Source organism: Tamandua tetradactyla, chromosome X, assembly GCF_023851605.1.
Source record: "Tamandua tetradactyla isolate mTamTet1 chromosome X, mTamTet1.pri, whole genome shotgun sequence".
In the NCBI taxonomy this organism is placed as follows: Eukaryota; Metazoa; Chordata; class Mammalia; order Pilosa; family Myrmecophagidae; genus Tamandua; species Tamandua tetradactyla.
The window spans coordinates 48,328,361-48,355,672 of record NC_135353.1 but is presented as its reverse complement, the minus strand read 5'-3'; the positions used below and the strand labels follow the sequence as shown (position 1 = coordinate 48,355,672).

Below are 27,312 nucleotides of genomic sequence, written 5' to 3'. Positions count from 1 at the left end.
TTGTTTGTTCAAACTATTGGCCTTTTAGCACCAGCTGAGATCCTTGTGCAAAGATAACTCCATTTGATCCCCAAGCAGAGGTAATGTCATATTCCTGTTCTGTGCCTTACACATAAGGTTTCCAATACATATTTGTAGCAGACAAGAGGGAAGAGATTTGGGAAGGGTGTTGAGTTGAAGTTCCTAGAAGAAAAATGGTTATTTGTGCCTTTCTCTGAAAACAGGGGAACAGAGCCATGGAGAAATGGGTGGCTTTCCTAGCAGAGGGAAAGTGGGCAGAAGTCCAGACTTGAAGGCAGAGTTTAGTGACTGTGGGAACCTCCCTCCATTTGTGCCCTCTGTTCTTCCCCTCTTTATAAGCCCTGGGCTGTTAGTGGCTTCTTGGATGCTCTGACAGGTGGAAATCTTAACATTTTCCCAGCTTCTCTCCCTGTCTGGTGATGGAATAAAATACAGCTGTGCCTTAAAAAAAAATAAGGCAGAACTTAGAGTATCTCCTGAAATCAGAGAACCCCTAATGCGTTTCAGTTATTGTTGGAGAACATTATTACATGATTGAAAATACTAATATTGAACTGAAGTGCCTGGAGTGGCTTTTAATTGCAGCTCAATACAAAATAAAGAAAAATAGCACTCCTGGCATTCCAGTATGAGTCAGCTGGGAAAAGGGGATTAGAATTCCACCCAAACTTTGCTTTGCAATGTAGCGTACTCTTGTGTGGACAATGCCTTGGGCTTTTGGAAAGTTGAGAATGTAGTATTGCTATTGTACTGAATAAAACCTGAACTCCCCAAGTTAGAGACAGAAAGCCCACATCCTTTTTCTTCTCATCTTGTTGTTTTCTTCCAACTGTTCACACCCCATTTTTTAAAAATCTACCTACCGTTTATTTTGGTGAGGTTTGGAGGGGAAACAACAACATGAAAATTTTCAGCCATAGAGTTTGGATTTAGATTAGAAAAGGATTCTGTTAGGTAAATCTGCATAAACATGTTACCAGTGGATTTCTTTCTAGATCCATTTTCAAATTTCCTGGACAGAAATTCTTTAAAAAGCTAGAGACATTATTGATTGCTTTGCCTGATGATTGTGTAACTTTTTCAGACTTTTCACCCAAAATCTATTAAAAGGAATTGTTTTTCCCTAGTGCACTTAACCAGTGTAACATATAGCCCTGGGGCTTGAGAAAACAAACCTGTGCCAAAGACTCACCAAAAGTCCCTTTGGAGCTGGGAATTGAGGATTGCTGATGGCCTAGAATAGTAGTGAGTGTGGGAGGAACTTTTGAGTGACAGGATCTACTCTCCCTGCATGCCCTGGTTTCCCTAAAATGGTAACTGGAAAATGATTTGGATAGGAGGGGGTCTGGTACTATACCTTGCATTTCTCCCCTTTACCACTCCACAAGGATTTTTCCCCACCCCACCTTTATGGCCTTGTCTCAGGAAGTTCCAAACCTCCATCCAAGCTGGGTGTGCCTTTGCTGCAGATACTGTATAGACAGGAAGTGGAAAGTATGCCTTATGACTGCCCTGGATTAGCTATGTATCCATTAGATGATTAGGGGTGGGGATCAGGGCTATTCAGTTTTCTCTTTGTCCCCTGTGGGTAGGAATATCAGAAGACAATATTGGTCCTAAGTAGGTTCTGATGCTTAGCTCTTCCTCCAGGAAAATCTGGAGCTCCCACATTGTTCTAGTCAGGAGGAAGCAGAGGCTCAGGAAGACTGTAGCAGCCTGATGAAGCCAGCTAAAGTCAAGGTGGATGGTCAACAAGACAACATGAAAGACCAGGCTGCCTCTCCAGAATCTGCCTCCCCCAAGACTGGCAAATGCCAGGAAAAGAAAAGGAAACATTGCCAAATTGAACCTGAAGGCCCAGAGGTGTCTAATAAAGCCTCTAAACAAGGTACCAATTTACCTAGGGAAAGAGTAGCTTGGAGGAAATGCCTGGGCTTACTAATATATGCAAGTTACATGCAATAATATATGCAAGTTACTTATTCTCCATATGGGGCTCCTCAGGCTCTGGGTATGTGGTTCAGCTCTGACACTTACCAGCTATGTGACCTCAGGGAGTTGCTGTGTGATAACACACAGAGCACACTTTATGTGCTTAATGATAATTATAATAGAAAGCCAAGGCAAAAGGTCAAGCAGAGAATCAAGTAACGATATCTCATGCCCTTCACAGTGTTACTTCCTTCCAAGCCATCCTCCCCCTACCCCAATCCCTGTTCCTGGAATGTAGAACTAGGCAAGTGTGGCCAGGCCTCACCCCATTCACATCAGTGCAATGCTGCCTTAGGTAGGCATCTGAGAAGTAGCAGTAGCAGCTTGATGTCTTTCCAAGAGAGGCTGGACGTGCCAAAATTCAGCTGCAGCTCTGAAGGCCTGGCTCAGTCCATGGAATTGTTGCTACTGGCTGCTTTTGTGGTTGAGTGTGGTGCCCCCTGCATTTGAATGAAGTTCCGGGGGGCTCTGTCCATTCTCTTACTTGTACTTTCTCTCTATGGGGCAATGTCTCAGGCTGCTGAGACCCTGTGAGAGCCTACTTCAGGGTATCCCATTCTTAATAGTTCAGGTGAACACCAAATCAACTGTCTGGGAGGTGCCAAGAATGACAAACTGAAAAAAAGCGATTGTGTTACAGAAGTAATATCTGTAAAACTGAGGTTGGTACAGCTCTAACTTACTGCTTTCTAAATCACAGATCCTCCCACTGATCAGGGGGACAAACCTGCTCTCAGTATTCCGTTTGCAGCTTTTGATGCATCTGACCTTGAATGTTCACTCTGTATGAGGTAAGTGATGAGGGCTATCACTTACTGCTTAATGTCTCTTCCTCTCTGATGCCTGGAGTTTTTCTGGTTGTGACCTACTTGCTTGGTTGGCTAGCATGTAAAAGCATGGTTCTAATGAAATGGAAATGGACAATATTGATTGTCACTTGGGCCAACTTGTGTCTTCTGTTTACAGACTGCATTCCCTGCTTACCTTTCTCCTGACTTGAAAATACAGGAGAAAAGAACAGCCTAGTCTATTCAGAGGTCACAGACTGATGGCTCACAGGCTGCATATATATTTTTATCTTTTTTGTTAAATGTGAATGTTTTGAGACAGGACGTGCACTGTCCAATTGGTCATGGTTCTCACTCCCACCCCTCTTCCTTATACCAGTCTGTGCTGCATTACTTTTTTTTTTTTGTATGCTGCATGGCGGGGTCACCTTTCATTCTTTTTCCATGTGAGTATCCCGTTATTGCAGCACTACTTGTTGAATTTTTGTTTGTTTTTTTTTTTGGTTTGTTTTCCTCGTTTGTTTGTTTTTTGGGGGAAGTGCATGGGCTGGGAATCAAACCCAGGTCTCCCACCTGGCAAGTGAGAATTCTAGCACTGAACTACCCTTGCATCCCCACATTTGCATTACTTTTATGGACGCTATAAGTATTTAAATTTGTGACCCTGGAAGGGACTTCAACTATTGGATCAAGAACACAAAGCTCAAGGGATAATGTCAATGCCACAGGCTTATTCTTTGGAAGCTGAAGGTCTGACTAGCTTTTGTCCAAGTATCTAGTTGGTTGAGCATTTCTCCTCACACAGACCCACATCATCTCTACCCTTTTAATTTCTGGAGAAGCAAATTTTCCCCCTCCCCCAACAAAGAAAGTTGTTATTATTATGGTCATCGTGACCATGTAAAATAAAACTTATTTTCATTTTGCAACCTTAGCTAATGACTAGGAACAGGGACTCTAGAGCCAGATGGCCTGGGTTTGAACCTGGCTCTACCACTTACTGGTTGTGTGACCTGGAGCAAGTTTCTGATATTTTCATCAGTAAAATAGAGAACAATAGTACCTACCTCATGGGGTTGTTATGATGACTACACGAGAAAATCTATTTAAAACACTTAGATTAGTACCTAATAATAAGTACTTAATGACTGTTAGCAATTTTTCTCTCTAGATCAGAGATTTTTAACTTCAGTCCGTGAACTCCTGAAGAGGTTCTATGGATAGATTCTAATAAATTTATGTATTCCCTGAATTGATATACAAAAGTGTGCATGCAGGTGTGTGTGTGTGTGTTTTCAGGGTAAGAACCACAGCTTTCAGTAGAAGTCTCAAACGGGTCTGTTTCCTTAAAGAACATTAAAAGATTAATGTTTTACATTAATGTTTACCCAAAAACTGTTAAGAAGATTGATAAAAGAGAAGAGATGTCAAGAGAATCTTTTGGTGCACCCATAGTGGGAGCCAGCAAACAGAGAATCATCTTCAATATTTTGCTGCACCTTTACAAGAGCACTTCTCCCATATGTATCACATATAATTGTATTCTGAACAATTTTTCTTATCATGTGAATAAGGCAGCAGTTAACTGGAACATATACTTTTCCTTTTTCTTAGAAATAATTTAGTATGGTTGCCAGATTTTTGCCATAAGTTTGGGTAGACTTGGTAATGAACAGTTCAACATACAGAATGTAGAAGGAATTAAACAACAAAAACCCTCCATAAACTGTCAGAAGGTCGTTTAGGTGGAGTGAGGTCAGGTGAAATGGGCTATATAAGCAGTTCCCTTTTGCCAGCTCCCTCTCCCCCTCATGCCTTCTAAGAGCTCACAACCAAGTGGTAAGGGTCATGCCAGAGTCAAGGTACAAAATAGAGAAATCCGAAGTGACCCTAAGCCGACGATGTGAGCCACGGTCTGACAGATGTCAGACTCTAAATAGACTTGATTTAGCTTACTCAGAAAGCCTGGATCTTTGTTGCTCTTATCCTCTTTAACACTCCTCCCAACATCCAGAGGACATGAAATCATACAGACTCTTCCTGTTTGTTTTCTCTGAGGACTAAGAATCTTGAGTTTGAAGTTCTTTTGTTCCCTTTCCTCTGTTTTCTCCCTTTCATCTCTTTTGTCCCTGATCTCAACAGGGGGCTTTGGAGAAGGGTTAGAAATTTAGCTCAAGAAATAAACACCAACAGGTAAGACCTCTTCTAATTTGCTCTGTCTCTGAGTTTAAAAGCCATTATTTCCCTTTACATTGCTTCCCCATTCCAAGTCATACATTAAAAAAAAAAAAAAGTGCCGTCTTTGCCTGGAGTAGCTGTTGTATACGTTGGTCAATTATAGTTGCATTTTAGCTGGTTATGGTGAAAATGAAGCCTGCCAAATCTAAAGAGCATTTCTGATCTTGAGGCTCTTAAACTGTAATCCTTGGCAAGAAGCATGTAATTCCCCTTCCAACAGGGTTTGTCTAAGTCAAAATCAGATGTTGACAGAAGCTTTTTATACAGATGCTTTAGCTTGAATTATTGCAGTCTTGAAAAAGTTCCTGTTTCCACTACTTTGTAGTGTTTTTCTTTTTTGTTGTTGTTGTTAGGATTAGATTAGATTAGATTAGATGGGTATCATTAGATTAGATTCTATTATCATTACCCTTATGTGTCTATGAGGGAGGCGTGCTTAGAGTAGAAATATTCTCAAAAGATCTGCCAGGTCATGAAACCAGAAATGTGAATCTATTCTACAAGTTTCCAGAATGACATCCAGTTCCATGCTGCTGCATTGGTAGAATGACAAGTTAGGGTATGGAATTGTCTATTGTGGTTCTAGAGAGAAAATCAGAGTCAGGTTACAAATTCTATAGGGAAAAGGGTGGAAAAAAGTGAATGGAAAAAAAAAACTGGAGGATGCATTAATGAGGAAATTTCCGATCTCCAGGTTTCCCCTGCTAAATTAAGAGAGCTCTGCTGAGAGAAGACGCTCCCTAATTTGAACACCTTAATCTTTAATGACTGAAAATCCGCCTTTGAGATTCACCTTGTGCTGACACCCTAGCAATTGTGGGCACTTCTGGGGCTGCTGTGGAGCAGCATCTTTGAGGTGACCGGGGTATTTTGAAATGCAAAGCAACCATGTTTGATATTTGAGCCAGTTTTCTAATAGCTCAATGACCTTTTTGTCATTTGAAACAAGCTTTGTATTTAACCTTGTTTTATCTGTTCAAGTAACTAGGTGTTAAGGAAGCAGTTCATTCTTCTTCCTCTCTCTCTTTCTCTCTTTCTCTCCCACTCACTCCCTTCCTCCCTCTCATTCTTTCTTTGCTCTCATTTGATAGCAGCAAAAGAACACAATACAAGGATGTAACTGGTGGGAAAGATAGCTATTTCCAGATCAGCCAAACATTTTATCCAGGCTGACATCTAACTGAAAGCATTTATTATTACTATTGTTTACTCCAACACTGTAACAATGTAAAATGCTTTCTTGCAAGAAAATCTGGCCCTGCTCTGATTTAGGAAGTATTTTCTGAAATCATTGCCTAAAGTGATAAATAAAAGGAATAAGAATCTGGAGCACAGTGTGTGTGTGTGTGTGTGTGTGTGTGTGCGTGTGCGTGCATGTGTAGAGAAAGAGAGAGACAGACAGAGAGAGATAGACAGAGAGACACACACACAGAGAGAGAGAGATGAGGGACTAGGGAGGGGAAGGAGAAAGTATGTGTATGAGTGTGTGCAACTATAGGCAGATGCATGATGTATGTTTTAGATATAAATATACACATAGTTGTAGCTGTGGCATGTAGTGGAGAAAGAGATAGGCTTGGGAGCCAGATCTGACTTCATGTCCCAAGTCATACTAGCTAGCTATGTGACCTTAGGCAAGTTATCTAGCCGGAGTATTAGTTTCTTCAATAGTAAAACCAATGACGGTAATCATAATTAGCACCTATTAATGTATAAAGTTGGTTTGTATGAAAAACAGCACTGCACACACACTCCAAGATAGCAAGAGAAGTATATTCCATCTTTTTCCAGTCACTTTACCCATTCATCCTTTGCAGAGTAAGAGAGTAGTCCTGAATACAGAAGTGAATTGGTATTAAAAGATGATGTATTCTAAGCATCTGAACCTTGAATTAAAGCAATAATTATGCAGCATCTATGGCAGCAATCTCATTTGTTATCACTGAGAGAAGGGGCACGCTTGAAACATTTGTGTGTGTTTCATTCATCTACTTGCTAAATGTCAGTATTTATTGCAATTAATTAGCCAGCTATGTCTTCTTTACTTTATGTGGACTACATTGTGAAAAGAACAATAGGCCCAATTGTGAAATTCTCAAGAAAAAAATAATTTTGTTTTTTGTTTGCAGATGCAGATTAATCATTCATCTTCACCTTTAGCATCAAATAATGTATAAAAGATATTCAGAATTAGAAAACTCAAATTGCTAAGGACAAGCCTGTTAGTTATAAGATATTCAGGTTTGGCATTCTAGTAGTTAGATTACAGCAGTGACTCCCAAATCAGGCTATGTATCACATTTTAAATAGCACTTTAAATTATGAAATATAATACACGGTGGAAAAGTACATAAAATGTGTATATATTCTCTTAAAATATTATAAAGAAAATAACTATGTAACCACTCTCAGTGCAAAAATAGAACATTTCCAGGGCCTCAGAAGCCACCTACATGCCTAATCCCAATCACTATTCTCTCTCCTCCCCATTAGTATCTTGACTTTTATATTTTCTTTGCTTTTATTTATAATTTTACCACCCATATATCCATCTCTAAACAGTGTAATTTAGTTTTGCCTGCTTTTTGGAACTTACATATAAACCAAATCACCAAGAATGTATTCTTTTAGTCTGGCTTCCTTACACTATTAAGATTTATCCACGTTATTGCATGTAGGGTGAAGTTTATTTTCATTTTTATATAGTATTTTATTATGGGAATATACCACAATTTATTTATCACTTCTATTTTATATGGATATTTGGGTTGTTTCTAGTTTTCGGCTATTATGAGTAACATTGACATGAACATTTTTTTACATATCCTGGTACATATAAGTCTGTGTCCATTTTTCTATTGGGTTGTCTCTCTATCCTTTTTCTTTATCTTTATTCTAGATACAAGTTATTCACAGGTAATATGTGTTGCAAATACCTGCTCCTATTCTGTGGCTTCCTTTTTTGCTCTCTTAATGGCATATTTTGATGAAACTTAGAAGTTTTTAAAATTTAATACAGTAAAATTATCAATCTTTTCATTTATCGTTTTTATCTTAGGAATTTTTTTACCTTACAGTCATAAATATACTCCCCCATTTTATCTTCTAAAAGCATTAATAAAGTTTTTTGCCTTTCACATTTATTTTATGACCCATATGGAATTGAGTTTTGTGTATGTTGTGAAGCACCGTTCAATTTCATTTCCCCCCTATGGATATACAATTATCTCAATACGTTTACCGAAAGGATTATCCTTTCCTCCACTGCTTTGAAGTGCCATATTTGTCATAATTCAAGAATCTGCGTCTGGGTTTATTTCTGGGCTTTCTATTCTATTTCGTGGATCTATTTGTCTGTCCTTTTGCTAGTCCTACACTGTTTTAATCACTACAGTTTATAATATGTTCTGACATCAAGTAGATCAAGCTTTCCTACACGGTTGCTCTTTATAAGTGTCTTGACTCTTCTTGGCCTCTTGCCTTTCCTTAAAAGTTTAGAATCAACCTGCAAGTTCCACAAATACAAAACAAAAGAAATAACTCATTGGGATTTTAATTTAGGTCTCCTTTGATTTCTTTTAGTGGAGTGTTTATATTGTTTTCCAGTAGAGGTCTTGTAAAACTTTTATTGGATTTATTCCTGGGTACTTGATTTTTAAAACAAATTATAAATGCCATCTTTAAAGTTTTTATTTTCTAATATTCATTGCTGGCATATAGAATTATAATTGTGTGTGTATTTATCTAGCAACCTCCCTATTAGTCATTCAGTAGATTTTCTTCATCATTATACCGTCTGTGAATACTGACGGATTTGGGTTTTTTCGCTTCCAATACATACATTTTTAATTTTTTCTTCTGCCAAAGTGCACTGGTTAGGACCTCCATCTTAAAGAATGGTTTTTGAAAGCTAATTTTAATTTTGGGACAATTTAATAACAGACATTTAATTTTTGTTAAACAAGTTAACTACTTTTTAAACAGGATAATAAGACTCAAAGTACAGAAAAGCAAATATATGAAAAGTTTCATAAAATCTCTGCCCCATCCCTTGATCTACTGAATTGCAAACTTGAGCCAGCATGGCCTGACCATGTGTAAGTTTTTAAAGCTCCATAGGTGATTCTGATAATTATGCTTGAAAACCAATACAGAAGTTTCGCCTATGTAGGGCTTGTAGAACTGTATAATTCAGTGATTCTCAATGCTGGATGTACATTAAAATCACTAGAGGAGCTTTAAAATATCCTAAGCCTGTGTCTTATCCTAGACCAACCAAATCTGAATCTCTGTAGGTGCAGCTCCCAGCATCTGCCTTTTTAAAAAACTCCCCAGGTGATAGGGGGCATGATGTAGAGAGAGGCAAGAGAGAGGCCTTAAAAAGGCGGAAGAGGAAACTTTGGTGGGTGATGGTTATGTTCACTATCTTGATTATAATAGTTCCATAGGTGTGGACATATGTCACAGCTTATCAGAATGAACATTTAAATTACGTGCATTGTGCATCAATCATACCTCAATACATTTGTTTAAATAAAAAGCTCCCCAGGTGATTCTGATGCACAGCAATGGTTCAGAATCCTTGTTCTAACTGAACTGGAAGTTGGATACGCTTTCATCTGCCAGCATTTAGGTGTGTACACTTAGACAGGCGACTTCACCCGCTCTAGACCTCAGTTTTATTTTGAGTTGGGGGGTTCAATTTCTTCTCAAGTCTTTCAGCTCTCACATTTCGATTCTGCTCAGCCTGGCAGTGCTGGCCAGGCTGCTGGTGCACCTCCTGGCCACACGAGGGAGCTGTGCAGGTAGCTGCCTCTTCCTCTCAACTGAACACTCTTGAGAGATCAAAGTGGGCTGGTGAGGCGTGTTTCCCTTCTTTTTGTGCTCTTCCTCTTGGTGAGTGCAAGTCCAACATCTGAGCCTCATCTTCGACTGCCCCCACCTGCCGCAGGTGAGCCTTTCTCTAAGCAAAGTAAATTCATGAGTGTACATTTAGAACAGCTTTATAAAAGGATCCCCAGATTACTTTGAAACTATTCTGCCCCCCAAAGCAATTAAAATAGGATCTAATTGAAGTATATGTATATATTTTCCGTAGTACGTTAATAACATTACTCTGCTGCCCATAGGAAAGTTATCCATCTGTACATAAGACAGTTATGTTGGTTAGAAGTGCAATTTAGAGATCCTTCAGGCAGTAAATATTGCTAGGTGAAAAAATGAATCAAGGCTAGCAAACAAGCTAAGTCATTTTCTGTAGTAGTAATATGATGTGAATGACTTACATGAGTAAATGTGTATGTGTGTGCCTAAGTCTGCATGTTTACATAAACTCAGATGAACAGGTTGGCTGAATATTTTTAGACTGTCATCTGCTCAGACATCATGAACATTAATCTCTATTTTTTCTGAGACTAGACAGGAGTAAAAATCCCCCTAGAAGCCCCATAGGATTCTGACTAGAACTAATGTTACAAAAATGACTATGGGGTTAGCTATAACCCCAAACTTTAATAAATGCTTTATTTTAAATCCACTCAGAAATGAAAAGCAAATGCTTCTCTGAAGTGCTGCAGCAACAGCAACGTAACAACAATAAATGAAAAGAACCCCCACTCCCCACCCCCACACTTTTCCAAATAACACTATGAGAACTTTAGCATTGAGTAACTCTGTCTTTTATTTTTGGTCTAATTGCAGTTTTCTTACATTTTGATTCTTAAATTTCAGATTATTTTATGAGCCAGTCACAACACCTTGTGGACATACCTTTTGCTTAAAATGCCTTGAAAGATGCCTAGACCACAATGCAAAGTGCCCACTGTGCAAAGATGGACTTTCACAGGTAAAACAGTGTGGTTGCTTCTTGATTAACTTATTTGGAATTGGTTACTAAGATAGTGCTCAATCGGAGCCAAGCCTCTGCACTTGGGCAAAATACCTCCTCAGACCATCTATCTATTTCTCCTGTCTTGTCGTCACCCCTTTCTCCCCATCTCAGGAAAATGAGGCAACATCTACCTTTTTCAACTGACACTAATGAAATTAATTTGTTAATTTGGGGAAAAAGTATTAGATTGACACTAAACATGGATCCCTGTTCTATTCCCAACGTGGTACCTGATTCAGTGTAATCTTGGGAAATCTTTTGCCCACTTTAGGCTTGAACTAGGTGAGCTTTGATGTCCCCTTATCGTTAATGTTTATTCTGTGGTTTGAAGACCTCAGCTCCCAGATCCCCAGAAAAACCTCATAGACCTTCAGTGTGGTCATTTTCCCATCCCTGGGGAACAGATACTTGGCTACTTGAAAATCTCTGGGCTTCCAGGTCCTCTGAAGTTGATCACAAATCTCCCACCTTTGTTTCTCAAGTGGTCCTAATGGACTTTTCCTTAGCAAAAGAGGACCCAGGTGTCCATCTTGTTTTCCCCCCTTCAGGGGCTTTTTGCTACATTTTACAATTGGTATTACTGTTCCTTGACCCCTGTCTTCACTAGGAGAGGTTGGAGGTACAGGCTTAACTCTAAGTGGTTGTAGGTCCAGAAAAGTTGCATTTTGAGCTTTCACAACACGCCAACATATAAACTAAAGGAATTAAGTGAAATGAAATCAAGGATAGTCTTGAAGGTGTGTATGTGGAGTTGGGGGGAAAGCCAATGTCATACCTCTTTTCCTAGGTAAAGGGATAAGATTTGCTGGGCTGATTGTAGGTGAGGAACCCATGCTCTTTCACTTCTTAAGTAATTTATCTATATAGTGTAAAACTACAGAATTCAGAAAGACGAAAAATCTACCCGTATGAGCATCACCTAGAGAAAATCACTGTTAACATTTTAGTATGTGCCTTTCCTAGGTATTTTGGTTTAGCACCAGCTGAGGGGTCAAGTCCATCTTGGATTGGCTGTCTCTGAATCACTGCTTTTCCCCAGAGACTGGGACTGGGCAAGCAGTTGCTTCTTCTGTAGTTGGGGGGGTACAGATACTGCAGGATCCTGGACTCAGGGGCTAGAACATATTCCATCTATCACTGTATTCATACAAGATTGCACTTACACTGTTTTTTTTATAGAGAGAAATGTCTTATCCTGATCACATTCACACAGAATAGACAGACACCGCCCACATTTGAAGAAGAAGGAAAAAAAATTGTCCAAGACTAGCAGTTTTATACTCAGGAGCATCCCTTACAGGGTCTATAGAAGCAGGTAGTTTCCATAAAGAGAAATTCTCCATTGATGATACATGCTGTTAAATACCCATGACTTGACAGATCTCCAGATATGCATGGGATAGCGGTGTGTGGGAGGAGAGTAATAATGACAGTTGAGCCTGGGTTGGTCCTGAAATCATAGTTTAGAACATAATTTCAAAAATACCTGGATGATATATTTTTTTCTTTTGGATGATATATTTTAAAAAAGCAAATAAACAAATAAAAATCACCAGTTTTTAGCTGTGTTTTTCCCACAGAAGTTAAAGGGGGGGACAGTATGTAGACTTGAAATATTTGCAAGGCAAACATTGGAGTGAGGTAGGGCTGGGCCAAGCTAGGAAAGGATCAATGACTGAAAAATACTTTTTAGTTCCCTAAACCTTGTGACCACTGACTTTCAGCACATCCTAGATGAAGACCATTTCAGTGAGCTTGTCAGCACAATAACCAGAAAGAGGAAGGGGGAGGATTTCTTTTTCTTTTTTGGCAAGAGTGTGATCTTGATTTCAGTGTTTCCAGAAAGCTATGAGATTTTTAAAACTTCAGTGAAGGCTTTTGTCTTGTTAAAATATTTATTCTTTCCAATTACAGTGATTCAATGCATGTGTTTTTCAACTAAACTTTAAAATCCAGAGAATACATATATTATAATCGTATCAGCTACTAATTTGTAGGTTCTTATCACTAACATGTGAGTCATTTGACTATTTGCTGATTACATCAGAAAGTGCTTTGTGTTTTTCTGATGAATACATTAAGTCTGATTGCCTTGTCTTCCTTGCATAGTGCTTGGCATCAAGAAAATACAGCAAAAATATTATAATGGAAGAGCTAATAGCTAAATTCCTCCCAGAAGAACTCAATGAACGAAGAAGGCTTCATGAAGAGGAAATGGAAGAACTTTCTAAGTGTGTATATGCATGTTTCTGTTTTCAGTTTCACTTATACCAGCTCATGAGAGTTGAATGTACACATCTCTTCCCAGCTCCTTCTTCAATAATATCATGTTAGTAGCTTGAAACTGGCCATGTGGTAGAAGTATTTACACCACTGAAATTGGCAAATGCTACACATGGTCCCCCCTATTTCCCCTTCTCCAAAAGCCTTTTGTTAAACATTCATCAACCCACCACAGAAGAAGCATAAGCCAAACCACTTACCAGGGTTTGGCACTAATAACAGAGTGTTGCTAGTAGCAGTAAATTGAAGCTGCTTAATCAGGGCAATTTAAGGATTAGAAGTGTTCAGAAGACTGTCTTTAAACACACGAGTGGGTGCTATGAGGTTAAGAACTTTGACATCAGCCAGGTCTGTGTCTAAGCTCCCATTCTGCCACAAAGTGAGTATACTTCAATCTGATCCTAAGCAGTTCATTTAATCTTTTGAGCCTCAGTGTCCTCATCTGTGGCTTGGGGATAATAATAGTTCTTACATCATGGACTTGTTAGGAAGATCAAATGAACTACTGTATAATAAATACTTAGTAAGTGATAATAATAGTTCTTGTTATATGCTTCCTCTGCCATGCACTGGTAGTGTGAGAGGTGAAGAGTACAGACAAGAATGTAAATGGGGCTCCAAGTTCTTTACCTGGCTGGAAGAGTAGCTCCCCTAGTCAGCCAAAAGGTAGGAAGCAATCACTAGTTTCTGCCTTTCATACTCCTCCCCTCCTCGATTTCATCCCCAGTGGAATAGAACTCATTACAGGATTTTGGGAGTGAGGTTCCTGATGGAAAAAGGCATTCTGGTTTTATTCCCACCCTGTAGAGAATATTTCTAAGCTCTGCCACCAGTTTGAATGTGCCTCTCATCCTGGAAAGCTAGCAATGAAAATCCTTTTTTCTCATTGACGTATTAGAACTACTCAGGACATCTTTATCTTTATTTCTGATTCTTTAATTAGCCTCTAATCTCTCTGAGGGCTCTTCTCAAATATTATTTAATGTTTTCTTAACAAATACTGGAATATATTTTAGGCTTTCTATTTAAAGGAATCCTAAACTTAATCCTTTTGAGATTTGACCAATTTCATATATATTAATGGTTTTAGGTTCAGATGTTCCTGTATTGAATTTGCTAGGCAAATAAGGGGACAGTGATCAGGAGTAGCTGGCTCAGTTGGTGGTTCCCCAGTGGGCTGTGTTATCCAAATCTCCTGGGAGTACTTACTGAAATGCAGATTCTTAGATCCTAATTCCAGAGTTACTACACAAATATCTATGAAGGTTTGTCTGCCCAGTCATTTGGATTCAAGTATCCCCAGTAATTCTGCTGCACAGGAATGTTTATCACTGGGCTAGATTATTCTTCCTTCCCTTTTTCTTCTTCGTCCCCACTGCTGGCTCTTCTATGAAGACTCTTTGGGGACTCTAAAAATTTGAGATGCACATGGGGACCTTGTAGATAATTTCCTACCACCCCTTCGGAGAACTGACTTGAATTAATGTCATCGTTGCCCTTCCCCATACTACCATCAAAACATCAGAGGAGATCATTTTGAGTGGAGAGCATGAAAGAAAGGAAAAAATAAGTGGTATGTATATCATCCGCAGCATTAAGGTATCATAGAACTGCTTCAGTCAAATTAGAATGTGTAGAATGCCAGTTTTAATCTCTTAGCCCTCAGGTTAACCACTGTACCATATAATGAAACTCACTACACAGTGTACATTGCATTTCAGTATATATCAGCAGCAAAACTTGATGTCTCCTTTTTCCATGATGACATTTGGCCAACATTTTTCTGTTCTGCCTGCATTGCCCTGAGTTCTATACCATTTGCTTTTTCTAACAGCTTAAATAAGAATGTGCCTATTTTCGTGTGTACTATGGCCTATCCCACCGTTCCCTGTCCCCTGCACATCTTTGAGCCTTGTTACCGTCTGATGATTCGTAGATGCATTGAAACAGGCACAAGACAGTTTGGCATGTGCCTTGGAGATACTGTCAAAGGGTAAGTGAGGAGCTACCTGAGTAAAGGGAGTGAGGGTAGAAAGGTTTTTCGTTTGCTTGTTTGACCTTGGGCTGCTTCCAGGAGGTGGGTAAATATTATTCATGATATTTAGCCAGCTCTAGAACATATCAGGGATCCTCTAGGTTACTATTTGACAGACTGTCTGTTTAAAATAACCCCAGGATTAATATTTTGTTGAACAAGTAGCATGTATTATAAAACTTGTTTTGTAAGAGTATGGGCCCTGGAGTTAATTTGCCTGGGTTCATATTCTGAGTTAAGTTTTGGAACAAGTTCAACCTTGGGCAAGTTACTTAACCTTTCTGTGACTCAGTTTCCTAATCTAAAAGTGGATATAATAACCTACCTCATTAGGTTTCTTGGGAGGATTGATGAGTTAATGTACATAAAGTACTTAAGCATAGTACCTGGCATATGCGGTCAATAAATGTTAACTGTTGTTATAAATTAAGATTTTCTTCACACAGACACTACCTATTGTAGGATCAGCTCTAGGTCCTGAGACAGGTTAAAATAGGCAGATGTCCCTCAAGGCACATCATGGAATTACAGAATTGGCTGGAGGCCAGGTCAGGGAAATAGAACTCAAGGATTTACTTTAATTCCACTCTTGATAAACAGGTTTGCAGAATATGGCTGCATCCTAGAAATTAGAAATGTTCAATTCTTTGCTGATGGCCGCTCAGTAGTGGATAGCATTGGCAAGAGGCGCTTCAAGGTGCTCCATCAGGGCCAGCGGGATGGTTACAATACTGCTGACATTGAATACATTGAAGATCAAAAGGTAAGGGTGAATAAAAAAGGTAAGAGTATCCAGTGCTAAGAATATCCAAACTAGGCTATCCATGTAACTTGTCTTACAGGAATGGTTACAAAAAGATTGCTCAGAGCCATTGGGTGACTTGGGATTTCCCACCAAATTCCTGCAACAACACTGAATGCTGCTGGATTGTTGTTTAATTTTAGAACGTTAGTAAGAGTGCCCGTTGTCTAGCTCTCCTTGCTTAGATGCTGACTTGCCTTCATGCATAAGAAATGCTACCCTAAACCAACCCTAGGCCCCACCTGGCCCAGGAGAAAGGTCTGTGTCAGGGGTACCAAGGGTCAGATCTGGAGTGGTGTCTAAACGTGTGTTTCTATTTCTATTTAATTTTTAATTTCATTTTTATATATTTTTAAACTTTATTTTGAGAGATAATTGTAGATTCACATATGCATATGTATTCTTAAATATGTAACTTGGCTAAGAACCTTTCCCAATAATTAGTCATCCCATGAGGTGGAAAAATGACCTATCTTGTTAGTCCTTGATTTTCTGAGGTAATGGATGGACAAGGAAGTAAATAATCACATATCTGTTTGTATTTACATTCTCTACATACACAGTACAAGATTAATGCATATTTGATCAGTAAATGCATGCATTTGCTTTGACGATAGGGTTTTATACTGAAATACAGGCATATGCATGTATCTCTTCCAAATGAGCAATGGGAAAACATGTAAAAATGAAAAGGGCAGGGGCATAATCCAGACCCCACATTCAGGTCTACTAGAATAGTTTTTTTTTTTTTATGTCTTGCTGTTTCAGCTGATTTACCTAGCTAAACCTTTTTCTTTCTCTACTCCCAGTATTTATACACAACACAGCATCTGATTGAGGATCCTTTCACATGGTCACATAGGAGAAAGCTGGATGGGTGACTATATTCCAGAGGGAAACAGGATGGATGCTCAAAGAGAGTCAGGTGTTAAAAGTCGTTCTGGGAGTGATGTAGAATGTATAGAATGCTTCCCTTCCACTTTGATTTCAGGTCCATGGAGAGGATTATGCTGAGCTCATGGGATTACATAATTGTGTATATGAGCAAGCATCATCGTGGTTTCATTCACTCAAATCATCTCTGAAGAATCGGATACTCAATCACTTTGGTCCAATGCCGGAGAAAGATGCTGACCCCCAGGTATATAAAAATTTCTATTTTTAATGGATTACCCCCTCAGCTGAGAGTGCCTGGGGTTTGTGATTATATGAGTACGTGGTTGCCATCTAATAAATCAAGCACAGAGAAGAAGATAGCTCCAATTCGGTATTGTATGGCTGGGCATTGGGTGTCAAGGATAAGACTGAAAGGATCCCAAGTCAGAATTGGGGTAACTAAAGTAAAGTAGTAAGAAGTTGGGTCCAAGGCAGGTTTTGAAGGATAAGGTGAGAGAAAGGAAGCATAGACACCACCAACAGAAGAACCTTAAATGGGAATACAGACTCATAAAATGGCTATGTATTAGGGTGTGAGAAGATATTTGTAAAGATAAAGATATCCCAAGAGCTTAGACCATAGCTTCAGCTTCCAGGAATCTTCACAACAGGCCCCCCACATACACACAATTGCTGCAGGAGTAGGAGATAGGATCAGCTAATTTACAAAATTTCAGTTGCAAGACCATAGAAACTTTTCACACCCAGGCCTATCTATAATTAGCTCTACAGAACTGGGCCCTTGTTAGTGATTTCATTTAATGTGACCCAGACCTGAGAAAGTTGATTCAATCTCTAAATTTACTCTTGGCTGAGCTATACTAGAAAACAGTTCATTAGGTTCTACTGGATCAGTCTTTCTCTGATGGAATAGATCCATTTAAGAGTTAAGGCTGTAGATCTAAGCCTCTCCATTTTCCTGTTCAGTTTCACCAAGCTTTGCCTGCCTGATATAAACCAGGAAGTACTTTCAGGGAACTCCATGTCAGTAAATACTTTCTTTCTAGGACAAGGCTGGAGGTACCTAAACAAAAATTTCCCCACCATCACCTAAGCTCATATTCTGAGCTGGCTGTCCTACATCATCACCTCTATAGCTTCCTTGATTCTTTTCTTGCACTCATTCCCAACTCTTTCATAACAGAAAAACCTGAATATGCATATTCTGTCTTCTCTGATGAAAGACTGGTTCTGCTTACCTCTCTAGCTGTGTGACCTTGATTGAGTCCCTTCCCCTTTGTTAGCTTTCTCCCAATCACTGAAATGAGAGAGGTGGTTGAGGCGGTCTTTAAATTCCCCTCTGCTTTTTTGTATTCTGAGACACTAAAACACTAGTCTGTTTCCTTAATGGACTGAAATGTCTTGTTTTCTCCAGACCATAAAAGTGGCTCCTTTCCCCCATGCAAAGACATCATGAGTTCTAGGCCAGTTAGTGCTTCCCAATGATCCAGATCCTGGCTCTGGGCCACTGTGACTCATGACTCCATCATAGCTCTGAGCAAGCTCATGATCAAACTTAATATTCCCCTTCACCTTCTGGAAAGCATCTCTCCCAGTCAGGGAAAAGATAGAGATTCGCAATGATAACAGCATCTTCCAGTGGAGAAAACACAGATACTACAATGTGGTTCATAAGGGCTCAATGACACAAAAAGCTGAAATCTTCGGTTTCATTTAATTTCTTATTAGGAACAGTCAAGTTATTGTTTTGGCAAAGTTCCAGGGGAAAAAACAGTCTCCTACAGTTTCCTCCAATCAATGCTGTAGCCTCACTGGTCCCCCTGATAAGAATGTTCTAAGCCTCAGGAGGAGATTTGTTAGAAACAGCTACAAGTACTACACATCAGCTTAAATATCTTTTTTTAATGAACCTTGAAAAGAAAGTTCAGTCTATATCAATCAAATATTCAGAGCTTTTAATAAGAGGGAGAACACGTTATAGAGTCCAGTGAAGGACAAAAAAGAATCCAAATGAAGCTAGAGGTAAAGAGGGCAGTGAGATTTGGAGAGAATCAGGTGAACCAATTGGGAGCCAAATAGTCCTAGAGGGAGGTGGTTTGACCATAGTGTGGTTCTCTATAGTCCCCAAATGAGCCTTCCAAAAGTTGGGCACAGAGAGCTCATTTCAGGTTTAATAGGAAGTAAGTTAACAATGTCCAAGGTGTGTGCCTGAGAGCTAATTACAAAAGGAATTTTGGTAAAGGGTTTATGTGAGATGGGAAAGCTCTTTATTAAAAGGAAACCTGGGGACAGAATACATTTCTATGTGAATATATTTTCTAAATAGAATTTTTGCAAAGTGGAATTGCTGTTCTTTGGGACTATAAACCATTGCCTTTGGTTTCAGGGGAATAGATAGCTGTGTCCCTGTATTGTGAAATGGTATATCTGTACTAATGCCTTAAGTCCCAAGCAGGGAAATGAAGGAAGTTAAGAGAATGCAAAGCCTAAAGATGTCATGGGAATTGAAGGCCCGCATGTTATATGCTTCAGTCCAAAGGACCTAAACAGAGTGTTAGAAGAGGAAGAGACTGAGTAGTGGATATTCCAGCTTGTAAAATTATATCGGCTAGGAGGCATGGTATATGTGTTAAGACATTGTTTGCTTAAAATACCAAAAATAATTATAACTTAAACCAAAGAGAGGGCTTATGTCCTGAAGGGGTAGGGCAGCTCTATTCCCTGAGATCATTCAGAAACCTAGGCTCCTTCCATCACAATGCTCAACCATCCCTAGAATGTTGCCCTAAGCTTCTTGATTGAAGAAGGCTAATGATCACCAGGTCCACATTCTAGCCAGGGGAAAGAGGGAGAAAGAGGAAGGTGGTAGGCACATCCTCCTTTCCCAGAGCATGTTTCAGAAGTTACACATAGCACTTCTTTTTATATCTCATTAGTTGGAATTTGGTCTTGTGGCCTCATCTACCTGCAAGGGAGGCTGGGAAATGTAGTCTTTATTCTGGTCGGTTGAATGCCCAGCTGAAATAAAGGAAAGATGCATATGGAGGCAATTAGCAATCTCTGCTGTGCAGAGAAGCTGTTCCACCTTTTATGTTTACCTTGAGGCTTTGGAAACCTGTAGACCAATATCACTTTCACAGGAATAGGATGAACTTACTGTGTTTCTCTATTGCAGATTAACCCTAATGGCCCAGCCTGGTGCTGGTGGATATTAGCAGTTCTTCCTTTGGAAAACCGAGCTCAGCTCCCGTTCCTAGCAATGAGGTCCTTAAAGGATAGACTAAATGGCATTCGGCGAGTCCTGGCTTTTATATCCCGAAACCAAAACTAGTGAAAGTCAATTGCTGAAGAGGAGCTCCTATCCACCCTACTACCCTAAGGGAGTCTTCTTGTAAATATATCTAATCGCAATAACATCTTAATAGAAGGGAGTATCAGACAGAGGCATTACACTACTGTTGATTACAGAGAAATTGAGTAGAAAGACCAAAACAATGTGACCTGTTTGAAAACTTTCTGAAGATGCTTCTTGACATGCTGCACTACTACACAAACAGCAGAGGTTTTAAGAGCCCGGGGTGGGATGGGGGTGGGCAATTGGTTTTGCCATAAAATGTTCTGAAAGTTTGAAATGATTTTGCTTTAATTTTCTTGCTTTCATAGATGAATTGAAATGTGAAGCAAAGATACTAATGTTGCTGCATTATTTCCCTGACTTGAGGTCTCATTCCAAATGCTTCAGGTTTTATATAGCATTGTGTAAGATAATGTTCATACTTCTTTCTGTTTTAATAATTTATTTTTTGCACTACTGTGTCCTTTTTTCTATATAAATGTCTGTGACTATTTAAGTGTACATTATTGAAAAGCCAGTTGCTTTATTTATTGATGTGGTTTACAGTGTATAAATGACTAGGGGGGATGTAACAATACTAAAATGTGCAATGTTTGCCCTAGCCATTTTTTTTTTACTACATTTGATCCCAATTCTAGTACCAGTTTTGTATCTGTCCCAATTGGATGTTTAGAAAAAGTTCAGAATGATGCTGAGATTATCTATCTTTACAGATTCCATTTTGTTTTCAGTATGAATTCAATAATATAAAGTGCTTAAGGAATTTGGCATAGATTAAGTATATGCCAGGGTTAAGTAAAATAATCCATTTTCTGTGTATTATATACAGAACAAGGCGGAAGGCATTATTTTTCTAGAATGAAGAACTAATTAGAAGGAAGTATCTTTTATTGCATTATAGACATTTATTTCTGCAGTCTAATTATATGTGTATCTATTTTTTCCCAGTGCAGTTAGCAATGGGATTTTAGGCAGAATAATTTTTAACCTTTCAGAGGGAATGGTTTTCAGTTTAGCACATCACAGCTGTTCCCAAGTAGCCTCCACACCCTACCTCTTCACAAAGTTCTGAAGATCAAGACCTGGGATAGCATGGGGGAAATACTTTCAGAAGGACTGGACTGTTGGTATTAAAGTGTAAAGAAGCTAAAAAGAGAAGAGCCTTTTAAACATATTTTAAAAGCAACCAGACAATTAATCCATGATCTTATCTAAACACTGCCTTTCCTCCTGGTTGCACGGGGCCAAAGATTTCAGTATAGTGGAAGAATAGAGAGTAAAGAGGTAAGAGTAAGCACTTGTTCATTTTGCTTAGTGCTCATTTTGATTTCTTCAGTGCCAGGAGAACCTGAAAAATGCCCCAAGTACTGGAGTGGTACAGTGACAGAGTGAAAAGATCAAGGCAGGAAAGAAGCAAATTGTGCCTTTTGTACCTGGAATCTCATCTGATGTTGGACAGCTACAGTGACAGGATTCATTTGTAGCCAGTCATTCTATTAAGCAGAGAGGTTAATGCCTCAACGAATCAGTCTGACTTATTCCATCTCCACTTGGAGACTGAGATAACTCAAACTATGTAAAAGAGATTCATGTAAGCAGAAACCAAATGATATTTCTGTGCTTTCTTCATGGACACCATGTTGTCAGAGCATTATATTATTGGGTTTGATATTTGGGACCAGACTGGGCAAGTGAAGAAAGAAGGTAGATGGAAGTACAGGTGTGGTGCTGCCCAAGAAGACTCAACAAGGCTCAGGGACCATGAAATTAAAGACCCCCTCCCACTTGGTGCCCAACCATGTGATCACAATAATCTTAGTATAATAGTTTGCTGTTATCTAGTATAAATGCAATAAAGAGATGGGCCATAAGCCTCTCCACTTACTATACATGTGTCTTTTGGCATTTAATAACTTTTTCTGAGCTCCAAGACACCTCATCTATAAAACAGTAGTGATAAATATTACATATTGGGTCGTTATGAACATTCAGTGAGATAACATATGTAAATCGCTTTAACAGTGCCTAGCACATAGGAAACACTTGATAAATGATAGATATCATTAGGTTATTCATAGTTATGGAATATCACCAGGGGCCCACATTTCTATAAAACACTGCCTTTACACACAATACTTACTTCCAACCTTTAAACTTGGTTGGGGATATCCACACCACTGAATTTTTCAGACCAAAACTTGGTGACTGACAGCTAATTCTTTTCAGGGTCAAGTCTGTTTGGGAAACTGAAAAGACTGGAGAACAAATGAAAGAAGAGGAACACATCATGTGCCAGCAAATTTTCTCCATCTCAATAGGGCTAAAAAATAGTTTTGGTTGGAGGTCTAGAATTTCTGATGGAATGGAAGCCTCAGTGCCAGCTCCATTAGAATAACCAACTTATCACTCCCTGCTTTCCATGTATTGAGATTCTTGGCCAGGCCAGGGTGAATGGATTTTACAACCTATGACTTGCTGCTAAGTTTGTGGTATGTCCTTAATGCTGCCCAAAGTTGCAGATTTAACAAACAAAGATATATTGAGAACCTACTATGTACCAGGTACTGAACCAAGCTATTTCACATACATGAGCTCATTAAAATATTTATTTTTCACATCAACCCTATGTGAAATTGTTATCCCCATGTTATGGATGAAAGACTGAGGCTCCATAATGTTAAATAGTTTGCCCAGGTTAACAGTCAGCCAGTAAATGGCCAACTTTGGTTTCAAACCTGTTACTTGGTAAATTTTTAAACATTTGTAAGTGGTTTAAATTACACATAACTTTAATGAACAGGCATAGTAATTAAATCACAAAAGCATCCCTCAGAAGCTCAGGATGGGAAGTTGGGGATTAAGTAAAATTAAGTTACCCAACATCTTTCCTTAATCTAAGTAGAAAGGGAGCTTTTGATTTCTGAACAAAATTTCACATTATAGAATGTTTCACCTTGAAAAATGAGTAACAGACATCAGCAAGTGTAGATCTTGACTAGGCAGAATTGCACCTTGTTCTCAGTAGCCTGGAAACACATTTGGGTTGTTTAACACTAAGCTTTTATTTCAATACCAGTGTAAAGCAGGATGCAAGGTTAAGCCTTGGCTTTCTTTGGGGTATACTTGATTGGGGTGATCAAGTGGTCTATGTCCATTTTCACCACTTGTGAGTTTTGTCTTACAAATTGGAATGAAGAGAAGACAGAGAAAAGACATGAAGCTAAATCTAGGCCAGGAGAGCAAGACTCCCCCCATGTTAGATGGTGCCGTGTATTGGTAAATTTTCCTGTCTACTGTAACTGATTCAGTCTTTTCTTAGTAGGTTATTTTCTGTATATATATATATATATATATATATATATATATATATATATATATATATATACTAGGTACTAGCAGACATCATGCCTTTCTGCTTTGTACCATACTACTGCTGCTAGCTAATACCAGCAAAATGTAGAAAATAAAAAAAAAAGAATTTTCTGTAGATAACTTGAGAAAAAAGTGCTTGCTCCTAACTTAGAAGGGGCAGAGAATTGACTATTTCAACTGTTTGCCTTTTCTGAAGGCTGACTGCTTATAGCCTAGTGCTGCCTCAGCAGCGAGGGGCTAATCGAGTCACTGTGCATGTAGTGCTTTCGGCTCTGTATGGAGCTGTACTGGGCTCAGATAATCCCCTGTGACTGGTCACTGGAGATGTAGAGCTCCTCAGGCTGGTTCACAGCTCCCAGAGATCTCTTACTATCAACAGATTGCATACTGTTGATGGATTGAAATCCATTGGGGACTGTGTTCCCCCACCCCAACTCCATTTCTGAGATGGGAGTTTTATTCAGGGACTCCTTCCTTGAGTCCTCAACATGTTGACTTTACGTCCATTTCTGTTTACAAAGGCAGAATTGAAGTAAAGGTATGTAACAAAAATGTAAATGGAAGGCAGTCCAAATTAGAAAGGCCTGGTGTTTTATCCTATTCTTGGGCCTGAGGAATGAGGTTTTGATTTATTATTGAAGACAGTTGTGAAAAGCAGCCAGCTGCATGGACTCCAATTCGTGCCCCTTCCTGAATGAAGAGAAAAGGAAGGAAAAAGAGCCATGTAAAATGTACACATTCAATTCATTTTAGAATGTTCACTTCAACTTCTTACACTGTTCAACTATTTAATAATCTGAGTTACACACATCCAGAGGTGAAATGAAGAAATAGTCATTTAAAATGGGTATTTCCAAATATGCTTAGTTAACTTTCAGAGAGAAGTGCCTGTAATCTCTGTACCTGGTTGTTATTTTAAAGCTTTTGTTCCATGATTATGTAGCCATATAAAATTCTTTGCAGCAAACATGATTAATAGAAGTTTACAAAGCAGCACTGTAGCTTATGCATCATTTTAAAAGTTGATTAACACTTCTCTATTGTCAAAGCAACAATAAACAACAACAAAAGCGGAGAGAAAATAGGTCAATGAGGCACCATAGGCTTATCTTAGATAAACTAGTTCCATCATTTTATGTAGTTTTCAGTAATGCCAGGATTAAAATATGAAGCAAGCCATTTAACCAGTGGCAAATGTGTATTGTGTTACTCCATTTGTTAAGCAGTCATTTTACTCTTGCACTGTAATAAACTGAAGGGGAATTAAGATAATGCTTTTTTCCCCCATGTTGCTATTCAACTACCTCTATATGCTTGATTTCTTTTTAGGTTTTCCCTTCCTCCAAATCTGTACAAAAGAAGTTTCAACTCATCTGTGTTGTAATAACAATGTGATATAGGCGACCTCTGTGAAACGTTCATTAAAAAATGTTTCCTATTGTCTCAATTTTGTATCTAACAAACTGTACTCACACCTTAGGGCAAGAATTACTCAAATAGCTTCAGTATCATTTCTTTGGAGGCTGAATAGAAAGGAAAGCTATCAGAACATGTATTTTGTTCTTGTTTCCTATTAGTTGAAACACATTTGGCTGGAAGATTCTTTGCAAGGAAATAGATCTGCACTCAGACAACAAGCTCTTATGCGACAGTGAGACAAGTATGAACTGATTCATGTGACTGATGTGTTCTGAAAAATTGGTCATAAATTGAGTGCTTTAAAAATGCACCAAAAAAGCATTTTTCTGTTAAAGGATTATGTTTAAGCGTTTTGTCAAGTAAATAATCAGTCCTTGGTTTATTTGTAAAACAAAACATTCATGTATTGAGTTTGCTTCAAGCAGAGCCACACTTCTGACTCCGTTTTCTTTGACATTATAAAATACTTGTGAAAGCAAATTACATGTTGTGTGTTAAATGGTTTCTTAATGATAGGCTAAAGCTAAGATCCAAGGTGTGATTCTTCTGACAGGAAAATCTGAAAAATTGATTGGGAGAGTGAGTGATATTGACCAAGCTGACTCCAGCAAGAGAACTTTAGCAGCATCTCATCTGGTTTACAGTACTGTTTTTAGTCTCATGCCATTGATGACTTTATACAAGTTCTATTTTACCACTGAGGAAAAAAAAGACACAGATATAGGGAAATTAAAGAAAAAGAAACGGTAGCAAATTCCACTTGGGCCTGGCCTTGTTCTACATAACAGGATCTTTGGAGTAATTGAGAAAAACTGGAATTCCTGACCAACTAGGCCACAGAGGGAATGCTAGGCTCTGTTGGACTTTGCCTTTCTGGGTCCCGACTGCCTCTCTTTCAGTTCTCCAAGACAGAGTACACTTCAGCCAAAAGCAAAAAATTTTCCTTCCAAGGCAGTTCTGACCAGATGCCCACATCACTTTCTCTCTGGGTTAACCATCTGGAAAGAAACAAGAAGGTCCTATTTGCAGTTGTTGCCTAGGCCTCGAGCAAAGCCAAGGTCAATTCCACTTGCTCTCTTCTGGGATCTACCCTGGCTCATTTGACTTCTTCAGATGCCTCCCCAGAAGACATTCTCAGTTGCAAGATGAAGTAAGAGCAAGAGAAGGGAAGGAAGACTACCCTAATTCACAGGCTCCAGAAGTTGAAACTTTCCCTTTCTTATGTTTTATGATTTCTTCACTTCCAGAGGGGTTGAGGTGGGATGGGAATGGGCCTGTGTCAATACTCCCTACATTGTGGTAATGCAGAAACTTTCCAGTCACACCTGTCTATGGTCAGCTCAATATGGAGCTATGCTCTGGTCAAGGCGGACAAGTTCAGGTTCCAAGGAGCCCTACCTCTATCTCTGAGTGCCCTTCCTCCAGTGTTTCCAGTTTTCCATTTCTGACCTGCCCATTTCAACCTATGCTCATGGTGACTGGCCATCCATGTTTTTTGTCATGTATTAGCAAATGTCACTGTGACATTAGCTCTGGAAAAAACCTGTCCTCCTGGGAAACACAGACCCACAATTTCACAACCTTACAGAACATGGCCTACCTTATAGTAACTCAATGACAGCAATTTGTGGATACCATAAATGTAGCAAAATTGAGTCATAAAATAGCCCACTTGCCCTGAGTCCATTTTTTTGCTATAAAAATCTTGCTTCTGTTGGGATTTAGAGGTATATCATAGTAATATTCAACCTCGTCATGGGAGCATGAGGGATGACTACCCCTTTGGTCCATCAGAATGTCTATTGTCACTCGTAGCATGCAATGCTACAGTCTCAAGATCATATGTTCCTACTGCAAGCCTAATGAGCACTTTTAGAAAAGGACCCATGGTTAGGATTATGGGAGCATCATGTCCACATGTGCCCTTCCTTTTTTCTTTATTAAAGCAGTTGTATGTTTACAGAAACATCATGCAGAAAGTACAGACTTCTAATATCCCTTCTCACACATACAATTTTCCCAATTAATGTTTTGCATTAATGTGGTAACTTTGTTACAATTCATGAAACAGTACTATTTTAATTATGCTATTAACTTTAGTGCACCATTTACATTGTGTTGTACAGTTCTGTGGGTTTGTGTGTGTGTGTGTGTGTGTGTGTGTGTGTCTGTGGTAACTTACATACAATCTAAATTTTCCTTTATTCCCCTCTTTCAAAT

The 27,312-nt window shown here is 39.0% G+C and overlaps 1 protein-coding gene across 2 annotated transcripts in view; it reads left to right on the top strand.

The window, feature by feature from the left end:
• Positions 1-25,572, top strand: part of LONRF3 (LON peptidase N-terminal domain and ring finger 3) — a 38,565-nt gene extending 12,993 nt beyond the window's left edge. For both annotated transcript variants that reach the window (XM_077145557.1, XM_077145556.1), the window contains 8 exons: positions 1,672-1,909; positions 2,714-2,804; positions 10,770-10,884; positions 13,039-13,160; positions 15,047-15,205; positions 15,848-16,010; positions 17,041-17,190; positions 20,122-25,572. In XM_077145557.1, coding sequence (XP_077001672.1) covers positions 1,672-1,909; positions 2,714-2,804; positions 10,770-10,884; positions 13,039-13,160; positions 15,047-15,205; positions 15,848-16,010; positions 17,041-17,190; positions 20,122-20,277 — 1,194 coding nt within the window. In that variant the 3' untranslated portion in view covers positions 20,278-25,572. The remainder of the gene's footprint in view (positions 1-1,671; positions 1,910-2,713; positions 2,805-10,769; positions 10,885-13,038; positions 13,161-15,046; positions 15,206-15,847; positions 16,011-17,040; positions 17,191-20,121) is intronic.
• The last annotated feature ends 1,740 nt before the right edge of the window (positions 25,573-27,312 follow it).